Source organism: Apteryx rowi, unplaced genomic scaffold, assembly GCF_003343035.1.
Source record: "Apteryx rowi isolate R43461 unplaced genomic scaffold, aptRow1 scaffold_6, whole genome shotgun sequence".
Taxonomy (NCBI): Eukaryota; Metazoa; Chordata; class Aves; order Apterygiformes; family Apterygidae; genus Apteryx; species Apteryx rowi.
This window is the reverse complement of record NW_020450871.1, coordinates 2,729,216-2,747,266: the sequence shown is the minus strand read 5'-3', so window position 1 is coordinate 2,747,266 and position 18,051 is coordinate 2,729,216. Positions and strand designations below refer to the sequence as shown.

Sequence of the window (18,051 nt, the reverse complement as noted above, 5' to 3'; positions counted from 1 at the left end):
AGCATTTTAAAACTTTGCTTGAGTTAGGTATGGAAATGAATAACCAGAACTTCTGGTAGAGTCCAACTTTGGCACTGAAGTTAGTTCCATGCTGTCACTACATTTTTAATTCTCAGGGTACTGCATGATTTCTTATTGAAAACAGAAGTCTTTGTAGAAGCTGTTATAGGGAAGTTCCCCAAAGCGTGGGCGCAGGTGGGGCTTTTTTTTGGGGCACTGAGGTAGGTGTTGATTGTGGCTCATGATTGAGGGAGAAACGTATTCGGTTGGGTGTTTCTGCCAAGATGAGCAAAGAAGGAAAATAGTTAATATTGACCTTTTTCATTTTAACAAAGATCAGCGTGAGCAGCGGTGGCTTGGAAAGCCAGTCAGAGCGACTCTCAAATTTCGCAGAAGCAGGGAAGAAGTGAGAGATACTGGTAGTGGCCGTGCTCTGCTGAGTCACTGCTTGTGGTATCTGCTGTGGTACAATTGAAGCCCAACTAACCTTCTTATCTTAAGATTTATCTTGGAGGGGGGGAAAAACCCAGTGCTTGACGCATGGGGGATAGGCAGCCCCTTCTGTGCAGGAACACTCCGTGGGCAAATGTGTACGTTACAGGACTCGTATTTGCCGTTTATTTGACATCTCTGAAAAACAAGCTGAATGTCAGCGCGACTACTCGTGGGCCTGCGCTGCCAGGGCGGTAGTAACGTTCCCGCGCGCTGGAACCAGCCCGGCGCTGCGTGTTGCTGTCATGGCTGGAGCTGGATGCATGGTCTGGCATCCCTCCCAAAGGGCTGGGGAGAGCAGTAAGAAATACGAGAATTCCTACAGGAATGTGGGATACATCACATCTCGGAGACCTTGGCAAGGTCTGAGCAGAATCTCCTCGTGATCCAAGACGTACTGCAGTGTCTGCCATTTAAGTCTTGCTGCGGAGAGTTTGCCAGCACCTCATGAGAAGTAGGTGTAGGACAAGAACGGCGATAAGCAGAACAGAGGAACGGGCGTTATTCTGCTCTGTTTCCAGCATGTTGCATTGCCTTGTGCAATTGCATTAACTTAGCAGGACAGCAAGTTAGAGCTCGGGGGTGGGAGGAATAACCTTGCTTGCCGCTGTGATGTGCATTGTATTTTTTTAATAGCATAAAACCTTAGCTGCTGTCAGGCACACGTTTGAAGAGTATTTGTCTCCTTAATGTTTCTTTTCAGTTTCTGTTCTGCTCCGTAGTTCTCCCAATTTGATCTGTGCTTTAGCTTTGCTTAATGGATGTCATCTGATAGGGTTGGGTTGGTTTTTTTTGTTTTTGGTTTTGCTTTTGAAACATCAAATTGGAATTTAAATTGATCAGCTTTAAAACTGAACATGAGAACAAGGTATATATATTTTTGCCAGCGTTGTCAGATTGGCAGCCCTATCAAATGCATTTGTGTCCTCAGAACATGCCCGAAGCTTAGCTGAGTGCCGTGCCAGTGAAAAGTCCTCTCTAAGGCTTTGTGAAAAAATTGGCCTAAGACATATCTATACTTCGACGTCAAAGCAGGGTGACAAGTGTGATGTTGATTCTGAGATGGACCCCGGCTTAACAGGATTGAAACCACCGCTTCCACGTGGGCCGTTTTATAGCTGTCGGTGCAGACCAGTGTGGCCTGGAAGGTGTTCAGAAATCTGCGAGCAGGGCTCGGAGGGGCTGCCGACTCTGTCGCGCGCAGCTACCCAGCCCCGCAGTGTAACGCGGTTGCAATCCCGTGAGAGGTCCTGTCAACCCTAAATACACCTTTCCCTCTTGGACGAGGTGAGYGGCGCTTGTGCGGAGACGATTGATCCTGCTCCGGCGCTGATCTGCCTGGTGCTATCACGTGCAGTGAGCAGGAGGAGAGGAGTTAATTTTAGCTTGATTAGCAACCCAGAAGGGAGTACAGATGACTGCATTGTAAATGGCACCCGGATGAGATCGAGGAGGGCAGTTTATTTCCATACCTCTAAGTGGGTGTTCTAAGCAATTTCTTTTTTTTTTCTTTTTTTTTTGTCTCTTTTGAGGCGAACCAAGACTGTTAATGCGCTTAGTCCCTGAAATCTTTTTGTGATCGTAACTCTGAATGCTTCAGTGTTGGCGTACGGTGGTGGTTTCCAGGGCACACCAGGGGCCCGTAGCCCATTCCTCGTTGGTTTGCTGTTTCTTTGCTCTGTGCTCCCTGGTCCTGCAGCAAGCGGCGAGTGCTTCTTGGTACCGGGCTCTCAGTTTTTCTCCCGCTCACCTTTGTTTATATTCCTGAGCATGTCCACATCTGTTTATGATTAAACATTGCTCAAACAGCCAGGTTAAGATTTATTGACATAAAGGAGGCTGGGAAGAGGGAGTGGTTGGCTGGTCATCGGTGTCTCTTTCCAGCTGACTAGAGCGATGTTACTGAAACTGTACACGTGTCTGCGTTGGCTTTTTTTYCCCTTTGTATCATGTATTAAAAGCTCAAGGCAGGGTGTGCTGGCAGTTCTGAGAACATCCCATGGCTCTTGAGCTGGGGACCACGATGTTTCTGTAGGTGGGAGAGGCTTGCATGCCTCTGAGGAGAGGTAGTAGGCTTTAAAATATATGTTATGACCTACCGTAGCTTTAAGTGGGGATCTTGGGTACATACCCTGCAAAAAAAAAAAAAAAAAAGAAGGCTGTTACATGGAAGGTAAGGAGGTTCAAAACGAAAGGTGAGTGGGTGAGCACTCTCTTTAGGAAAATAAATTCAGATGAAAGGAAAGAAATATCAGAGTTAGAAGTCAGTTCATGAAGAGCCACCATCTTTTCTGAAGCTAAGGCAGTTTATTTCTCAGGCCCTCATAGCTACATGCGAACAAGTGGTGTTAAATATCTATTTAGCTTTCAAAGGAGTCTGTATGTAGATTATTTTTTTTTTAAATCACAGATATTGATTCTTTTTAGGGCTTTTTTAAGTAAAAATGTAGTACTGGTAGAACACTAGGAAAATCAGTAGATTGATCAGCCTAGTATGGAAAGTGATTTTTGCAGTCATGAGACTCGATGATGAAAGCAAGATTACCCCCCCCACCACCCAAAAGAAGCATGTTTGAAGTAATTTACATAATGTAATTTACATTTTCTCTGAAGTTCAAATATTTATTGGTTGGTAAAGAAATCCTTAAGATAGGGTCTAGACCTTACAGGCTAGAGTGCTTGATTACGGCAGTGGTGGTACACAGAAGCATTAGTGTGTTAGATAGAGCCTCTGAACGATGGTTATTTTATGTACAYAAACACACACAACAAAATAACATAATAGGCTTGCTGCGTGTTGCAGATCGTATCAGTTGCCTGCCGCGCTGATAGCGAAACTCTCTGGTGCTGGCAGCCAACCTCATTCAAATAGGAGCACTGTCTGCTCTTCGGGCCAGCCCACTTCTTCGGTGGCAAACTTTCATATCAGGTTTTGGTGTTTTATCCAGCCACTCATTCTGACACTTAAAAGAGCTTCCTATTTCCAAACTTCAAAATAAATAGCAGCTTTACGGTTAATTTTAAACCCTGMAGACAGTGCACTAGGTGCTCTCCCCAGGTAGCTATAGCTGTCGACATCCCCGCCTGCACGACTGCARAGTTTCTCCACCGTCTTGTGCCGAGAGGGACAATAAACTAGAGGCGTTTTAATTGACTAGCAGAGTGGTATTGGGTTAAGATGTGGCTTACCATATGACACACGCACATGCAAAAGTTCACTGTGTTTTAACAGTTTGCTCAGAGACACGTCGTTGTTTATGGACAAGGAGTGCGAGGGGGAGCAGAACAGCTTCTCTAACCATGGTAGAAGTGGGGCCAGGGTTCACCTTCAGGAGACTTCAAGAAGCAAACAAAAACCGAGCCAGGACTGATGAAATGGTAGCTGTCACCGCGGAAGCTGCGTATGAATTTATACGGACATAAAATCCCATCTGATTTTTGCGGGCGTAGGAACGACCTTCTGGCCTCGTCCGTTCAGTACGTTGGCAGACTTGAATGAGATCTTCCGCTGCTCCCGGCTGGCGGTACTCCAGGTGATCTTTCCTGCCCACCGCCGCATTGCGTCCTGCGCGCGTTTAAAGGAGCAGGAGCAGGAGCAGGAGCAGGAGCGCTCGCCGAGGGAGAGGAGGCCACCTCCTGCGAGCGAGCCCGGTGCCCGGCGCTCCGGCTTCGCAGTGAATGGCATATTTGGAAGCTGACACCAGTGTTTTGAAACGTGAAACTCGGCGAGGTGCAATTACAGCACCACCTCTTTGTTTCTCCGTTCCTGATGGATGGGCACCGGGTAGCCACCGTGTCGCACTGACCTACGCGTTTAACAGGATGGTCTTTGAGGTGGGCTTTAACTGGGTCCCTGACCCGAGTGCCCAGCATCTGCCTTAGTCGTGTGCATTATAAAAGTCCGTCAGTGATACTCTTTTGATTTCTCCCAGGCTTAGTTTCTGAGATCATCTTTCATATCTGTAATCAGTCTGGAAATATTTGTTAGGCCCGTGTCAGAATTAATTTTAACACCGGTGTTTATACTTGCCGTTTGTGCTTTTTAAATATATAGGTGAATTCATCCCTCGTCAGGTGCAGGTTGTCTGGTGTTTCGCTGAGTTTGTGACTGGGTGGTGAAAGTGGTGGTATGTCAAGAACATCCTCGGCTTTTTTGTAGCAGGAGAGCGAACACAGATGCACTGTTAGCTGCTTAGCCTGGTTTCTGTTGGAGAGGTTTCAGAAAAGTTGTTTTTGGAGCTGCAGATCCTTGGCCCTTTGCACTCCAACAGCTTTCTGGAGGGGTTTGGGACGGCTTCAGGTAGGTTTCTCGGTATTGGCCTGAGCAGTGTTGCTGTAGGTCCTCCCCTGTAGTGCTGGGGGTGCAAGGATCTGAAAAAGGGCCRTCTCCAATGTGAGCTTCAAGGGGTGGTGGTGGTGCCAGAAGGAACCTCCCACCGTTTCTGCTGGTTTCCTACAAGCTGATTGAAACAGCCCTCTTTCCCAGCAGTGTAAGATCTTCTTTCCCTCTCTTCTATGAGATTCTRTTTTGATACTTTGTGAATTTATTCCATGACCTTGTTGTGGTATTCCACTACACTGAGAGGAGGGGGAAAAAAAAAAAAAAAAGCAACTGCAATATCTTAACTGTTTTTTCCCCTCTTCTGCACTGTGTTTTACTTCTCAAAGGGAATAATCCTGAAGTGAAGCTGTGTCTGACATCTCGGATAATGTTAGAAGAGAAAAATCGGAACACAATTAAAGGGTCGTAAAGGCTGTGAAAATAGAAATCCCACTCTCAATTCTTCATTACTGAATTCTCCGGGGTGAAACAAACTTYCTGGGAGAAGCAAACTGGAACGCTCTCATGTGAAATGTTAACTGCCGCTGTTTATATCGGGGTTGTTGCTAGATTTATCAGTTTGCTCTGTGGCAGCAGTTAAAAGCAGTTTGCTAGGGAGCTAATAAGTTTTAGGGAGGATGTGCAGAATAAAATAGTTGTTTTCGAGTTGCACAGCACGGTATTTCAGTGCAAGCTCTCTGGAAGGTTTTGCTTTCAATGTGTAGTAATTGGAGCCTCAAAGAAAAAAAAAATAAAAGTCCCTGTCTTCTCTTGAGCTCTTAAAGGAAATGCACGTGCGCTAAAACGGCRTTTTGATGTACGCAGGGCCGGGCTTCTGGTATCTGTTTTGCCGTCCTTCCCGAGCAGCCCGGGGGTGTCTGCTCTCCCCCCTGCACCACCTGCTTGGCCCCGTTTCTCTTGCCGGCTCCTCCCCAGGCGGCCGGTGGCCGAGACCTTGCTTTTCCTCGGCACAGCGAGGTGGGACGCCTCGCAGAGACCGGGGGAGGACTGGAGGAAGAAAAACAGTTTTTGTGTGTGCGTCTGTGTGCGCGCGGTGCTGGCAGGGAGCGGGACTCCAGAGTTTGCCCAAACTGTCCTGTGAGCGTGACTCTCTTCAAAGGAGTTTGCTAAAACACCCGTTTGGAAACGCGCCTGCGTGTGGAAGGGTTTCTCGGTGCGTTTGTGAGCCTCGATGAAATGGCATAAAGGGAAGCCCTGTGCGACGGAGCTCAATAGAAACATTCATTGCAGCTAATTTACTTGGTGCTTTTAAGAGACCTAGCTATTCATAAGTTGTGGTTTCGCCTGATGCTGCTGGTAGTGTTTGTTTTAAATAGATACACTTGCCTGCACACGCTCGTTGCCCATTAGAAAGCCTGTCTGGCTATGTTGGAAATCTCATTTTAAACACGGTAATATGCAGCGTTAGGCAAATGCCGGTGTAACCTGTGGTGCCTTCTCGTTAAGGAAAAAAAATCCTGTACTGTACGTACAGTTCCAGCTAAACAGTAGCAAGGAGCATAAGGAAGATTTTGCCTGTGAAAATGAGAAATGGCTATTTTAATTTTTTTCTGAAGCTTTGTCCTTGTTCAGCCTGCATACTTTCCTTGCTTTTCTCAAGGACAATCGGTGAATAAACTTTGGGAGCAGAAAGGCGCTATAAAGCACTTACTTTGCAGCGCGTGGAGCCCGTGCATCCCATTTGAGATGGCATGAACCTCCTTACGCTCCTTGCAGACGTGACCTGCTGGTTGCCATGGTAGGATTACCATGGGTACGGGACAACTGGGAAGCACTTGTTGGAATGCAGAAACCATTTTCCGTCTTTGTTCATTCCTCTCGTATGCATCTGAGTGAGTTCAGGTTTGAAATAATTAGCCRAATCAAAAAAATTGTGACTTTTCTATTTCAAGAACTTTTTGAYGCTTCCAGCCTTACGGCATCAGCATGGTAGCTGATGTGACTTACTTGATCAAGAACAGAGCCTTTTCTCAAATTAATGAATTGCATTTTGTTTTCTGGATGCATCTGAAGGGAGAAGGTGGTGTTTGGATCATGTGACTGCTTAAATCAGAGTCTGTGGTTACAAGCTCTGTGTTTTGTTTTTTATAACTTGCCAAAAATCTGCAAAACTTCTGCTGCTGAAATGTTGGTACCTCGCGCTTCCCTTCCTCCCCACGACTCTTGTCCCCTCCGTGTCCTCTGTGTCAGCGTTGGTACGTGTGCTGCCTTGTGGCAGGCAAGAGCAGGGAACTGATCTGGCTGACAATTTACCGCAATGTAAAAAAAGAAATGAGTTATTTGTTCAGCTACCTGATTTGACTTGTTGTGCAGTTACTTGGATGTTACTGTTGGCGCAAGGGGGATGTTAGGAGGAAACGGCTGTGGGGAAGGAATGGTGGGGGGGAAGGAAATGCCTCTTAAAGGAGAGGAACAGATTTAGATTGTGTTAAAATAAATCTRCCTGAGACTGAGTGGCATAACTGATGTCTTTTGGGAGGAGATAACGTTTATGGAAGAAGGAACCAGCAGGCCATCCCGAGAACTTTACTCAGCTGTCTAGCTGTTTGTCCCGTTGAGCCTGGGGTCAACRTGGGAAGAAGAGCGTTTCCAGCCAAGTCGGACAGCACTTCAGTATCAGGGGTGCAGGGGACAGCCTAAAATCCTTCTAGTAATCCAGAATTGTAGGTTAGCCAATGTTAATTCCACTGGATTGGGTATGAGGAATGCTTGATTACTTCGGGATGAGTTTGCCTTTACTAAAACCAGAATTGCGTTAGCTCTGGTACAGGAGCAATGGCCAAGGGGTGCTTCGTGCAGGTGCTAGGGTCCCAGGCTGTACTGTACACAGAAGTTGAGTTATTTGTGTCTGGCACAACAGGGCGATGAAAATAGTTGCTGGTACTTCCTTCTGGAAAAAGTTCCCAACACCAGAAAATTGAAATTCATGAAGTAAGATCACTCTCTCTTGAATTCAACTAATTATTTCAAGCCTGAACTCACTCACTTATGCACACAGACAGTTTTAGTTCAGTCCCAGCTGATATATCTACTTCTTTGTGTCTCTGCAATGTTAAGCATGACAGCTTATGTGATATAAAGTGACTGCGCTACAAAGCATGCAAAGGCAAATGATTTGTAAGCTCAGGATAAGCGTGCAGTTAGAAGCCAGTCTTCCTGTATCTAAACTCATACTGTGATTTACAGAGTAGTTATGACCAAACATTTCAATGGCTAGTTCTGTCTTTTTTCACTGTCGATGGAGATCACTGTACTCCTTTATTTGCAGATAATCTCTGATCCTAGTTTTCCTTTGGTTATGTTAAGAACCTTAATGGTGGCATTTATAGCTTTTCTAATTAAACAGCGGGGGATAACACCGGAGGCCTGTTTTAGGGACCGCTGCGGCTCATTTCTTTGTCCTGCTGCTGTCTGGCAACGCGCTTGTCTTGCCTCGTCTTTGCATTGCGTTGATGCATTCCAGGAAGGACCTGTGCGCCGAGGCGGCCGCGTGGCTTTACCGAGGGGCGACGGATCCTGGGCTTCGGCGTTCGGTTGCCGACTCTTTGCTCATCTCTTCATAGAAGCAACAAATTATTTTCTGCCCATCATCTTACAGATGTTTGTCTGGCATGTGTTTGACAGGACTTTAAGTAGGCCTTCAGTAGGATTTCTATGTTAAACCTGGTCAGATTAGTAGAGCAGTTGGAAAGGAAATGGCAAACGCTAGAAAATCTCACTGCTTTAAGACTGGTAACCTCCAAAGTGGACCAAGCACTCTTAAAAACCAGGCAATGATGCTGCCCACGTCCCCTAGGCTAAAGAGATGCRTAAGGAAAACAAATGTAATGGCTCGTGCATTGCCCCGGTGATACGTACAGCCTGTTTGGTGAAGCGTATTTACACTGAAGAGAACAAAATGCATTTGTTTCTGCAGAACTCGTTGCGTAGTCTCTGTGCGGTGAACTCTTTTATTTGGACTATAGGTAGAGCCAGGCAAGTAGATGAGAGAACTGGTTTCTTGCAGGCGTTGCTTACGAAGCGTTGCTCAGGAAAGCACTCTGGGGTAGGGAGGGGAAGGGGAACAGGAAACGCTGCAAGTTATTTTATTATTATTTTGTTATAAAGGAGGGATAAGGGGTGCATAATCTCCTGTGATGACTAAGACCGCTTTCAGAGCTTGTCGCATGGCTTCACAACATTCATTCAAACTAACAGTTAATTATAATTCACTCAAGATTGAAAAGTGGTTTTGCTACCCATGCTGTCCCCAGCTTGTTCTTTCAGACAGCTGTAGTTCATGCAAAAAGAATCATTTTGAGCACAATCTGATGACTATTCCTAGGCCAAGGACTAGTTTATTTTTGCAAGGGTAGAGAAAACGGATTTTGTTATGTCAGTTACTGAAATGAGGGAAACCCTTGTAAACGCTTTGCATTTCAAGCTTTTTGTTTTGTGCTGGGTAACACAATGAGGCCTGTTTTAGAAAAGCTGAAGTCTTGAAATGTGTTATTTATCTGTGATCAGACTTTCCATAGGCAAAACGTCACAGAGAAACAAACCTTGGTTGTTAGATGTTCGCAGCTCAGCTTTTCTCCAGCGGTCACCGCTATTATTAAAGCATTGTTTTTGAAGAAATGTGAATATAAGGTAATAGTTCTGACTCTGATAGTTTGCTCCTCTGTCTGAGGACAGACCTTCAGGGCTTAGATAAATGTTTGAGTGAAGCAGACTTATCTTTTTGTAACCAAATTTAGTTTGATACTGGGCACACTGGTGCTTAAATTTCTGCAGTAGTTCTTTTATGTGGTCCAAGGCACCTCCTTTTCGACTGCTTCAAAGTATTATTGGAATAGGGAGTGGATTTCTGGCTTAATGGTACCTTGATTTTCATAGACATGAGCATGTTGTTCTTCCCTTTGCCGACTGCAGAAGACGACAAAACCGGTTGCAGGAGGAAATCAGAGCACTCCTCTGTACAGGCTGCCATGTACAGCACCTGCACATTGATCCTGGCCTGAAATGTTCGTATTTACCTTACAGATTGCCCTAAAGGGTCAGACGGTTCTATCTTGCCCTCTGTTTTTTTAAATAAATAAATAAAATCACGCCAGGTACCTTGAAATAACTGGTAATGGAAATAGCTAGCTTGAAAAAGGTGACTGAAAGCAAATTCTCGCTTGAGCTGAGAAAGTCTAGATGTTTCTGGAACTTTGTGCATAGAAATAATACCATGTTCTTTGGGACTAATTACACTTAATTGATACCATGAAGAGATTGGTTTCAGAGAAGATATAAGGGACAGAATTTGGGCTGTTGGGTGTGTGTGTGTTTATGTTTTTTTTAATATGACTTTTAAGAGGGCTTTTATGGAGATCCTTGATCAAATTTTAGCTACTAATGACAGTCCTGTTTCATTGCTACATTTGCTGCTATAATTAAAGCTCTGGCTGTCAATGTCTGCTGGATCCAAGGAATTTGCTGATTCTAGAGATTATCTGATTCACTCTTAGAGTTGGGCTACTGTCCGTTCCCATGATGTGGCTGCGGGGAAGACTTAGATGTTCAGAGTCAATAGCGTGGTAGCAGTATCTTTCTGTAAGCTTAAAAAGAAAAAGTGGCAGTTCCAACCGAGGGAGACCRTCACCCCGGCTGTTTCTTCTGAATGAAATCCCAGCCCTGTGTTACTGTTCTGATTCAATTTGCCGAAAGGGTTATTTTTAATGCCGCGATGCATAAAACGTCATTCCTCGCTCAGCCTGCATCTCGGCACCCTTCGTAACACGTATGCCACTAGTGTGTTTGTACTCACAACATTTAGGAATAACGAGATTCCAGAAATTATGGCAAGACCGAGTAGACAAAGATGGTACCAACTTGCTGATCACACTTCATGTGTAACAGTCTTACAGCTTACTTTTCTGGTTATTCTCTTTTGCATAATAAACTGGAATGATGTTATATATATATATTTTTTTCTTTACCTTGGGTTTTTCTTGCTTTATGTGTCTTCTCCATTTTGTCGCTGTGCTTTTCCACGGTGTAAATACAAAAGTGCAAGTCTAGCCCTATTTCCTGCCTCTTTTTGAAATCTCTTCTCTCGCTCCTGTGCAGCAGATCTCTGCAGAAGCCATGTGGCGCTGAACAGCCCATGGGGTGCTCTAACAAAGAAACCAGTGACTGTAATAGCTTCTGTTTCTGTTCAGTCTGGTCCTGTGTTTTGGCTAATGAATCTCAGTTTCTTTTGCATGTGTGACTAAAAGACGCTTTGAGGAGGGGGAGAATAGTTCTGCTTTTGATAGAGAATCATGCAGTGTATGGAATCTTCTTGCTGTGTTTTTTTTTTTTTCCCTAACCATTTTCCCTGAAGTCTGCTTTTGGGGTGAATGTTTATGTAAAGTCTAGTGTTTCCTAGCGTTTTATTTTCAGACCTTATGTAGATGAAATGCTTGTGGTCACTGTCACTGGTTCACCACATGAAGGATGTTTAATAGCATGGGTGGTGTTGTCAGTGTGAGGAGCTTGTCCAGGAAACTTTTTGGAAAAAAATCTTTCTTTTTTTCATAATACACCAGCAACATCTCTTGTACGTCCCTGTAGCCATGTGTGGCATGTTCAGCCTTTCTCCTTCCCTTGGTCTCCTGTGCACAGCATGCAYGCAGCTGGTGCTGTGGAGTCTGTGACTCGTGCATGCGGCAGCCAGCCAGCAACCCGTTTTCTCAGGCTTCCTTCTGCCTGCAATCTTGCAAGGCATAAATTGTTTTTATGCACTTTATAGAGATGCAGTTTATGGATATGGTGATGTGGGTTATTTTAACACAAGTGTTTGCACTGCCTTGCAAAGCATCCCAGAGAAACAGGAATCCCTTTCCCACAGGGAACTGMGATGTATGCTATAACACGTTGTAACTGTGTATGAATACACTGCTTGGCTTATATGGCCAGTGACTGTGGGATGTACTTGCCTGTAGCAGGAATTGAGTAAAACGCAGCAGTTCCAGCATTAAAGCAGGTTGCTTCCTGCCTGTAACCAACCAGGAGTTTTGCAGACCATAAATTAATCCCTCTTTAATCAGCTGTGAATTTCAGAGGTGCTTAAGAGTTGCCTGTTAGGCACATTTGAAAATACCAGTTATCTTCATTATGCTTACTGCGTAGAGCCTAATGCGTGCTTGCAGATTGATCTTTTTCTCATGATGGAAGTATTATGGAGCAGTAGTAATTGCTAGGCATCTTTGATAGGAATCATACGACATGGATCAAATAGTATAACTTAGTTTAAATCACTTCAAATATATACAGTAATCTGAAGGAATGCCTGCACAGCTCTGCTAGGGCTGTCTGTCTTGTCCTGCTTATCTTTTGTAGAACTGTAATTCTCCTACATTTAAATCCTGCGCTAAGGTGGATTTCCCTTTCACTCTTTGTGCCCCRTTCCTAAATGGGACTACCTGGTATAATTTACATTTATCCTCTTTGGTAGCAAAGAAGCTAATTAAGGGAACAATTAGAAAAGCTCATTAAAACTGCATTTGGTTTCAGTGTAGCTGATAATGGAGCTTTCTCTGGCAACTTCGGGGAAAACCTCTGTTTTTTCTGATTTCTCGCTGACACGGTCTCCCTGTATTAGCGAAAGCATGCTGATTCGAAGCAGTGTCGTGGGCTGCGCTGAGTGTTGTCACCGTGTCTGCGTTATCGTAGCTGTGATAGGGGCTCAAACACCAAAGTAAATCCCAGGCCCCCCCGGCCCCTGCGAGAGCGGAGGGGCTCTGGAGGAGTTTGCACTCGGTATTTGGCATCAGGGTAACTTCGTGCATCCCAGGGTTTTTTTTACAATAGTAAGTGTATAGTTTTTGTTTAGATAAGCAGCTGCACCCTGTCTGTTATGAGCAAGGGTTTAGAAGGTATGGCAGTTTAAAAAAAGAAAAAAAAAAGTCTTAATTTAGGCCAACTCTTGTGATAAATTGCCCCCACTGTGGCTCCACAGGCAGCATTAACGGGAGAAGCACCAGCATGGAGCAGGCTTGTAAAGCTGTAAAACACACTTGCATCTGTCTATTCTGTGGTTTTTGTGGGACCGGTTCTTTACAAAATGGCCATCTACGCGCTCGCTAGCGCAACACGTTAAAACTGGCAGCGCGTCCTGGGTTCTGCTTCGGCGGACTGAGGAGCCCGTCTTTCCGAAAGTGAAATCACAGCAGCCAACAAACTGTTTGCTTGCGCAGCGCGCCCGGGCCGGCCTCTCCGCTCCCCTTGCCTTGCTCTCGTCTGAGGCTGTGGGTAGGTCACGTGGCCGGGTCGGGTAGCTTTGGGGAGGGCTCTCAAGGAAAAGCAGCGTTACGCACGGGCCTTTTCCGCACGCGTGTTTACAGGGTTAGGCTGGACTTCGCATTGCAGATTGACTCATGATTTTGGAAAAGTAAAAGTTAGCTTTTGTAAAGATTGCCCGTGCTCACAGACTGATGGGGCGGTGTAGCACTGTTTTGGGTGCAGCTGTCGCATTTTTAGCTGATGTTGCAGCATCCGAAGGTATAGTAGGATGGAGAATCTAGTGAGCAGGAGGGAATGGCTGCGTGTAAGGAGCTAGCTGCGCCGTCGCTTGGGAACGGTAACGTGTAGGAAATGTTGGTCTTGCATCACTAGGTCCTTCTCAAAAGGAAGCCTTAAATGACAGTGGGGTGGGGATCCTTACCGGCAGGGAGCCGCAGGGGGAATCTCCTGGCCAGGACACTGCTGCAGAACCGCCGCAGGGCTCTGCAGTCAGACCTGGTGAGATCGCCAGCAGGGTGGTATTCAGCATTCAGCATGGTGTTCAGCAAGGACTAATTTGTCCTTGACTCAGATATTGAAAAATGCTGGGCACCTGGCATTACAGTAGAGAATTCCATCACTCCGTGAAAGAAAGCTTAGCTTTTCCCCAGTTAAGGGGTTGAAAAATGACTAAGCTTTGCTCTTACTGTATTGAGCCTTAGTCCATGTAATGCTCAAGTGCAAATGTATGTGGTCTCTGTTTTTTTTATCAGCAAATCCATGCAGCAGTACAAAAGCTGAAATCCCAGAGTCATGTTTCAACAATCTTGTTCCAGGTTCATCTAAGTTTTGTGCCTGCTGCTAAGAGATGTTGCAAGATGCGGGCGCTCCACCGTTTTGAATTGCGCTCTTGTATCGAGTCTGCAGGGAACCATGTTTCGAAGGGTTAGGTAAACATGATTAGGCTGCATTGCCAGCAATGATGTTCTTATTTAATGCATTAATGAGTGCAGGTGGCAGGACCTCTGAAGTGAATTAAATGCAATGCAAACTCCTGCTGCACAGAGCAGAGCCGTTGTGATTCCAAGCCGCTGAATGCTGAGCAAGCTCATTCGGGAGATGAGATGGGAATGAGCTCCCCATGCCTGAATGATAATTTTGCACTCTTCATGGCAGGTTTCTGAGCATTACCTTCCTGCAGAACTAGGTCGTGCCACACCAAGAGCAAGCGCCTATGTTCTTAGAGCAGCAATGGCTTGTTTCCCTCCGTTTCTATCAATAGAAATCATTGGGATAAGTTAGTCACGAATACCAATTTACGAACCTGTCACCTTATTCTGTTACCTGGCTGGATTCAATAACACACTGGTTAAAAGCATTGTGTCCTGACTGTGTTGGCTTTCACAGCGCTAGAACAACACTGCTTGATTCCCTTAATTTCCTTCTATAGGCAAGCTTGTGGAAACCAGCATAATTACTGTGCTCTGATGGCCTTTCCCACGGTGAAACCTGGTTTTTATTTCCTGCTTCTTTAACCTTAGTAACAGCAAAATGATCCCTGGAAAGCTTGTATTGATTGCACATTATTGTGTAATTAGAGTGCAATAAGGTGGAGTTGTAGAACACTCACTTTTACAGCCCTATTCTTACTGTAGACACTATAAATTAGAAAGCGCTCTGTTCAAATATAGAAAATGTCAGTGCTTACTTCCTTCTGAATTTTCCAGCATCTCTGGAAGGCTACACTTAGATCTGTGATTAACATTTTTTTAAAATAACAGTTGGAAAGAAATGTACTCAGGTCCTGAAGGCTTGTCGGGCCCTGTTCCGACTCTGCTAGCTGTGACCCGTGCTGTCTAAAGGGAAGCACTTCTCAATAAATGTATTTTAATCTGAAACCTGCTAGATGATCCTTCAGCATCACGTGCAGAGATATAAATGGGTATTAGTTATACAGTACGTTCGTGCCGGTCTGTCTGGTCTACCTGGAGGCTGTTTGTTGCTCTGCCTGGCCTTTGTATTTCTTTTGATCCATGCTGCTCGTGGGTTGATACTTTCTAGAAACTTGCACCTTCCTGAGCGAGTTATTTGCAATGTGCTAATAAAAGATAAATTCTAGTCTTTGCAATAGCGGGAACCCCAGAGCTTGTCGCTGTAGTTCTGCATCTTGCTTAGTCGTTGGTGGAATACATGGCCATGGGGAAACCACTTAGCCTGCCCGAACCTCGCATCTCAAATCACTGCGATACGTGTGCAGAGATGTGTGAATGTTCGGCAATGCGGGACTCTGGGCAGAAAGGTAGACTCTTGTGCTCTGAATGAATGAATGCTGCACCTATTGCAAAATACATTTTTTACATGTTTTTGTATATATCCTGTGTGAAACTGAATTTTCCTTTTCTTTCCTGTGCAGGTGCACTTTTCGATTCCCTAGCACGGTTATAAAAATCCAGTTCACATCTTTATACCATAAAGAGGAAGCAAAAGAGGAAGCTTCGTCGCCTCCGCTTCGGCCACTTTACCCTCAAATATCACCTCTGAAGATCCACATTCCGGAGCCGGATCTCCGGAGCGTGGTCAGTCCCCTCCCGTCCCCCACAGGCACTATCAGGTAAGGTGGTGACCACCCAGGACCGTGTTCTTGGGAATCGCGTTGTCTCTCTTCTTTCTCGGTGCTCCCCGGCACCAGTCTTCATCAGCCCCGTGTCGTTTACCCAGTATGCTAGGTGCATGAAATGCCCTATTAAAAAAATAGCTTGTTAAATACTTGATGTTCAGAAAGATGGAAGACAGTTGAAAGAACTTTGTTAATGGTGGCCAGAAGTAGGGAGCTGGGGTTTCGTTTAAGAGCTCCAATGACAAGGAGGAAAAAAAGCCATGAGCCTTAAAAATTACAGAATAGCTCCATAGTATGAAACCATTTTTGGCAGTTAATTAGAAATATCTATCAAGCACTACTTATATGTATAGAGAAAGAAAATATTAGCCTGCTTTCTTATGTTAGGACTGCCTGTTTTATTTTTATCTCAGTAATATTCTGTTGGTGCTGGGTGGTGCTGTTACTAACTGCAGTTAGGGCCAAGGGTAGCCGTCGGCATGTGGTTTTCTGGGAATAGAAGGAAACGGGGGTCGGATGCTGACCGTATACTGAGGGACTGTAGCAATTTGAATGTGTATCTGTGCGAATATCCTGTTTTGTAAATTAGCTGATTCATGAATGTGCAGTAGAAATAACCTGAACGTCAAGTGACTGTCTCGAATATTTTCTTTCCCTCTTTCTCAGCAAAGAGTTTATGCTACGGAGTTACAGTGATCTCGTTTAACATTGAAGATATTGCTTGCAGTATAGTACGCTTTACTTGCAAAATATAGTGAAGTTCGTTCACGGGTATAGGACAATGTGATTTGGGTGTTACAGTTTGAAAACTGAAGCGCCAGCGTGCTTAGTAACAGCCTTTGTTTTGTTTTCCTATCCACAGATTTGTAAAATGGTATAATACACAAGCACCTCCTGGTTGTCAGCGGTAATTTAACGAGTAATTCTGAAATTTATATGGCCGAGAATGACTTCAGTGTGACCATGAAGGCAGTTTGGTTTTGCATAGACGGAGAAGCACTTGCTTGTTTGGGTTTTCCCCCTGCTCTTGCAGAGCCGCGCAGATGTTCGGTGTGGATATTCTAGAAAGAGGGGGCTGGTGGTAGCTGTGGTTTTAGTCCTCTGTTCAGGCACTGCTTTTAGTTTATATTTAACCTTCTCTTTTTAGATGAAGCCTGTTGCTGGGAGGGGAGGGGGATGGTTTCTTTGCCAACATATGGTAGCTAGTTTCCATTCAGTCATCTTGTGCAAAGCAGCCGTGTGGTTTATGTTCCTAGCAGAGGCCGCGTCTCTGACTCGGGCATATGCCTGCGACTGTCATTTGACTCCCCGAGAACGTTTCTTTTGCATACGGCGAAAGTGGAAACAGCAGCGCGGCGTCGCGCTCGGCCCCTAACGGAGTGTTTACCAGAGATGATTCATGGTCGCATCCGTTTGCCTTGAGCAGAAGCAAATCCAGCGGAGCCTTCAGAAAACCTCAAAAGCCTTGCGAGGTTTCGCCTGCCCCATCCCTTTCGTTTCCGAGCTGCCCTCGCAGAGGAGGGGCCGGCGCGTTTGTAAACATCCCTTCCCCTCGCCCGCCGCGGGGTCTCGGCCCTCGGACCGGGCCCTGCGTGCCGCAGGAAGCCATTTGGGCGTTTCTGCCCGGGAATGGGAACGGGAACGTGCCCGGGAACGTGCCCGCCCTATGGCCACCTGGCTTGCGGGACAGCTCGGTCGCTTTGCAGGGGCGAGCGAGGCTGGCGCCCGGCGGCCTCTCCCGCTCCCCCGGGGCAGGCCCGGGCCAGCGAGGGGGCTCGGTGCGGGACCCCGCGCCCCCATCGCCTCCCCGAGCCCCGGGGAGGCGCTTTGGTGAGCTCAGCTCTCCTCCTCCTCCTCCCTCTCCCCCTTCCAGTATTTACTTTCCTAATTTGGTGCGTTTGCCTCGCTCCTCCCTGATTGGCCCATGGAAAATTATTGCAGTTTGGAAATCCTGGGCCGGGTTAAAATTTCCTTTTTGGAAAGTGCCTCCTGCCCCCAACCCCCCCCCCTTTTTCCTGCCTCCGCCCCAGGGTGGGGTGCGGGGGGGCCGGACCTGCCCCCTGATCCTGCTCCGCCGCCCTGTTTGCACTGTAGCTTGCTTCCCTGCCCCTTCCCCCCTGCAAGCTTCTGGGTTTTTCAGTGTTTTTTCTTCCTTTTTTTTTTCTCCCCCCCCCCCCCAGCCTATTTATTTTCCCCTCTGAGAAGTGCCCTGCCTAGAGAGGGGAACGAGCGTTACCTAAACAAAACCAAACCCGCCGCCCTCGGCAGCTCGGCGGAGCAGGAATCCCGCCTGCTCCTCGGGAGAAATGTTGGCACTGTTTTCCTGGCTGGGTGTTGTATCTGCAGGAGCGGCCCTTGGTGGATGCGTGTT

At 46.1% G+C, this 18,051-nt stretch overlaps 1 protein-coding gene across 1 annotated transcript in view; it reads left to right on the top strand.

Moving 5' to 3' along the window:
• FOXK1 (forkhead box K1) overlaps nucleotides 1-18,051 on the top strand; it is a 69,115-nt gene that overhangs the window by 31,202 nt on the left and 19,862 nt on the right. The window contains exon 3 of the mRNA XM_026082971.1: nucleotides 15,477-15,674. Coding sequence (XP_025938756.1) covers nucleotides 15,477-15,674 — 198 coding nt within the window. The remainder of the gene's footprint in view (nucleotides 1-15,476; nucleotides 15,675-18,051) is intronic.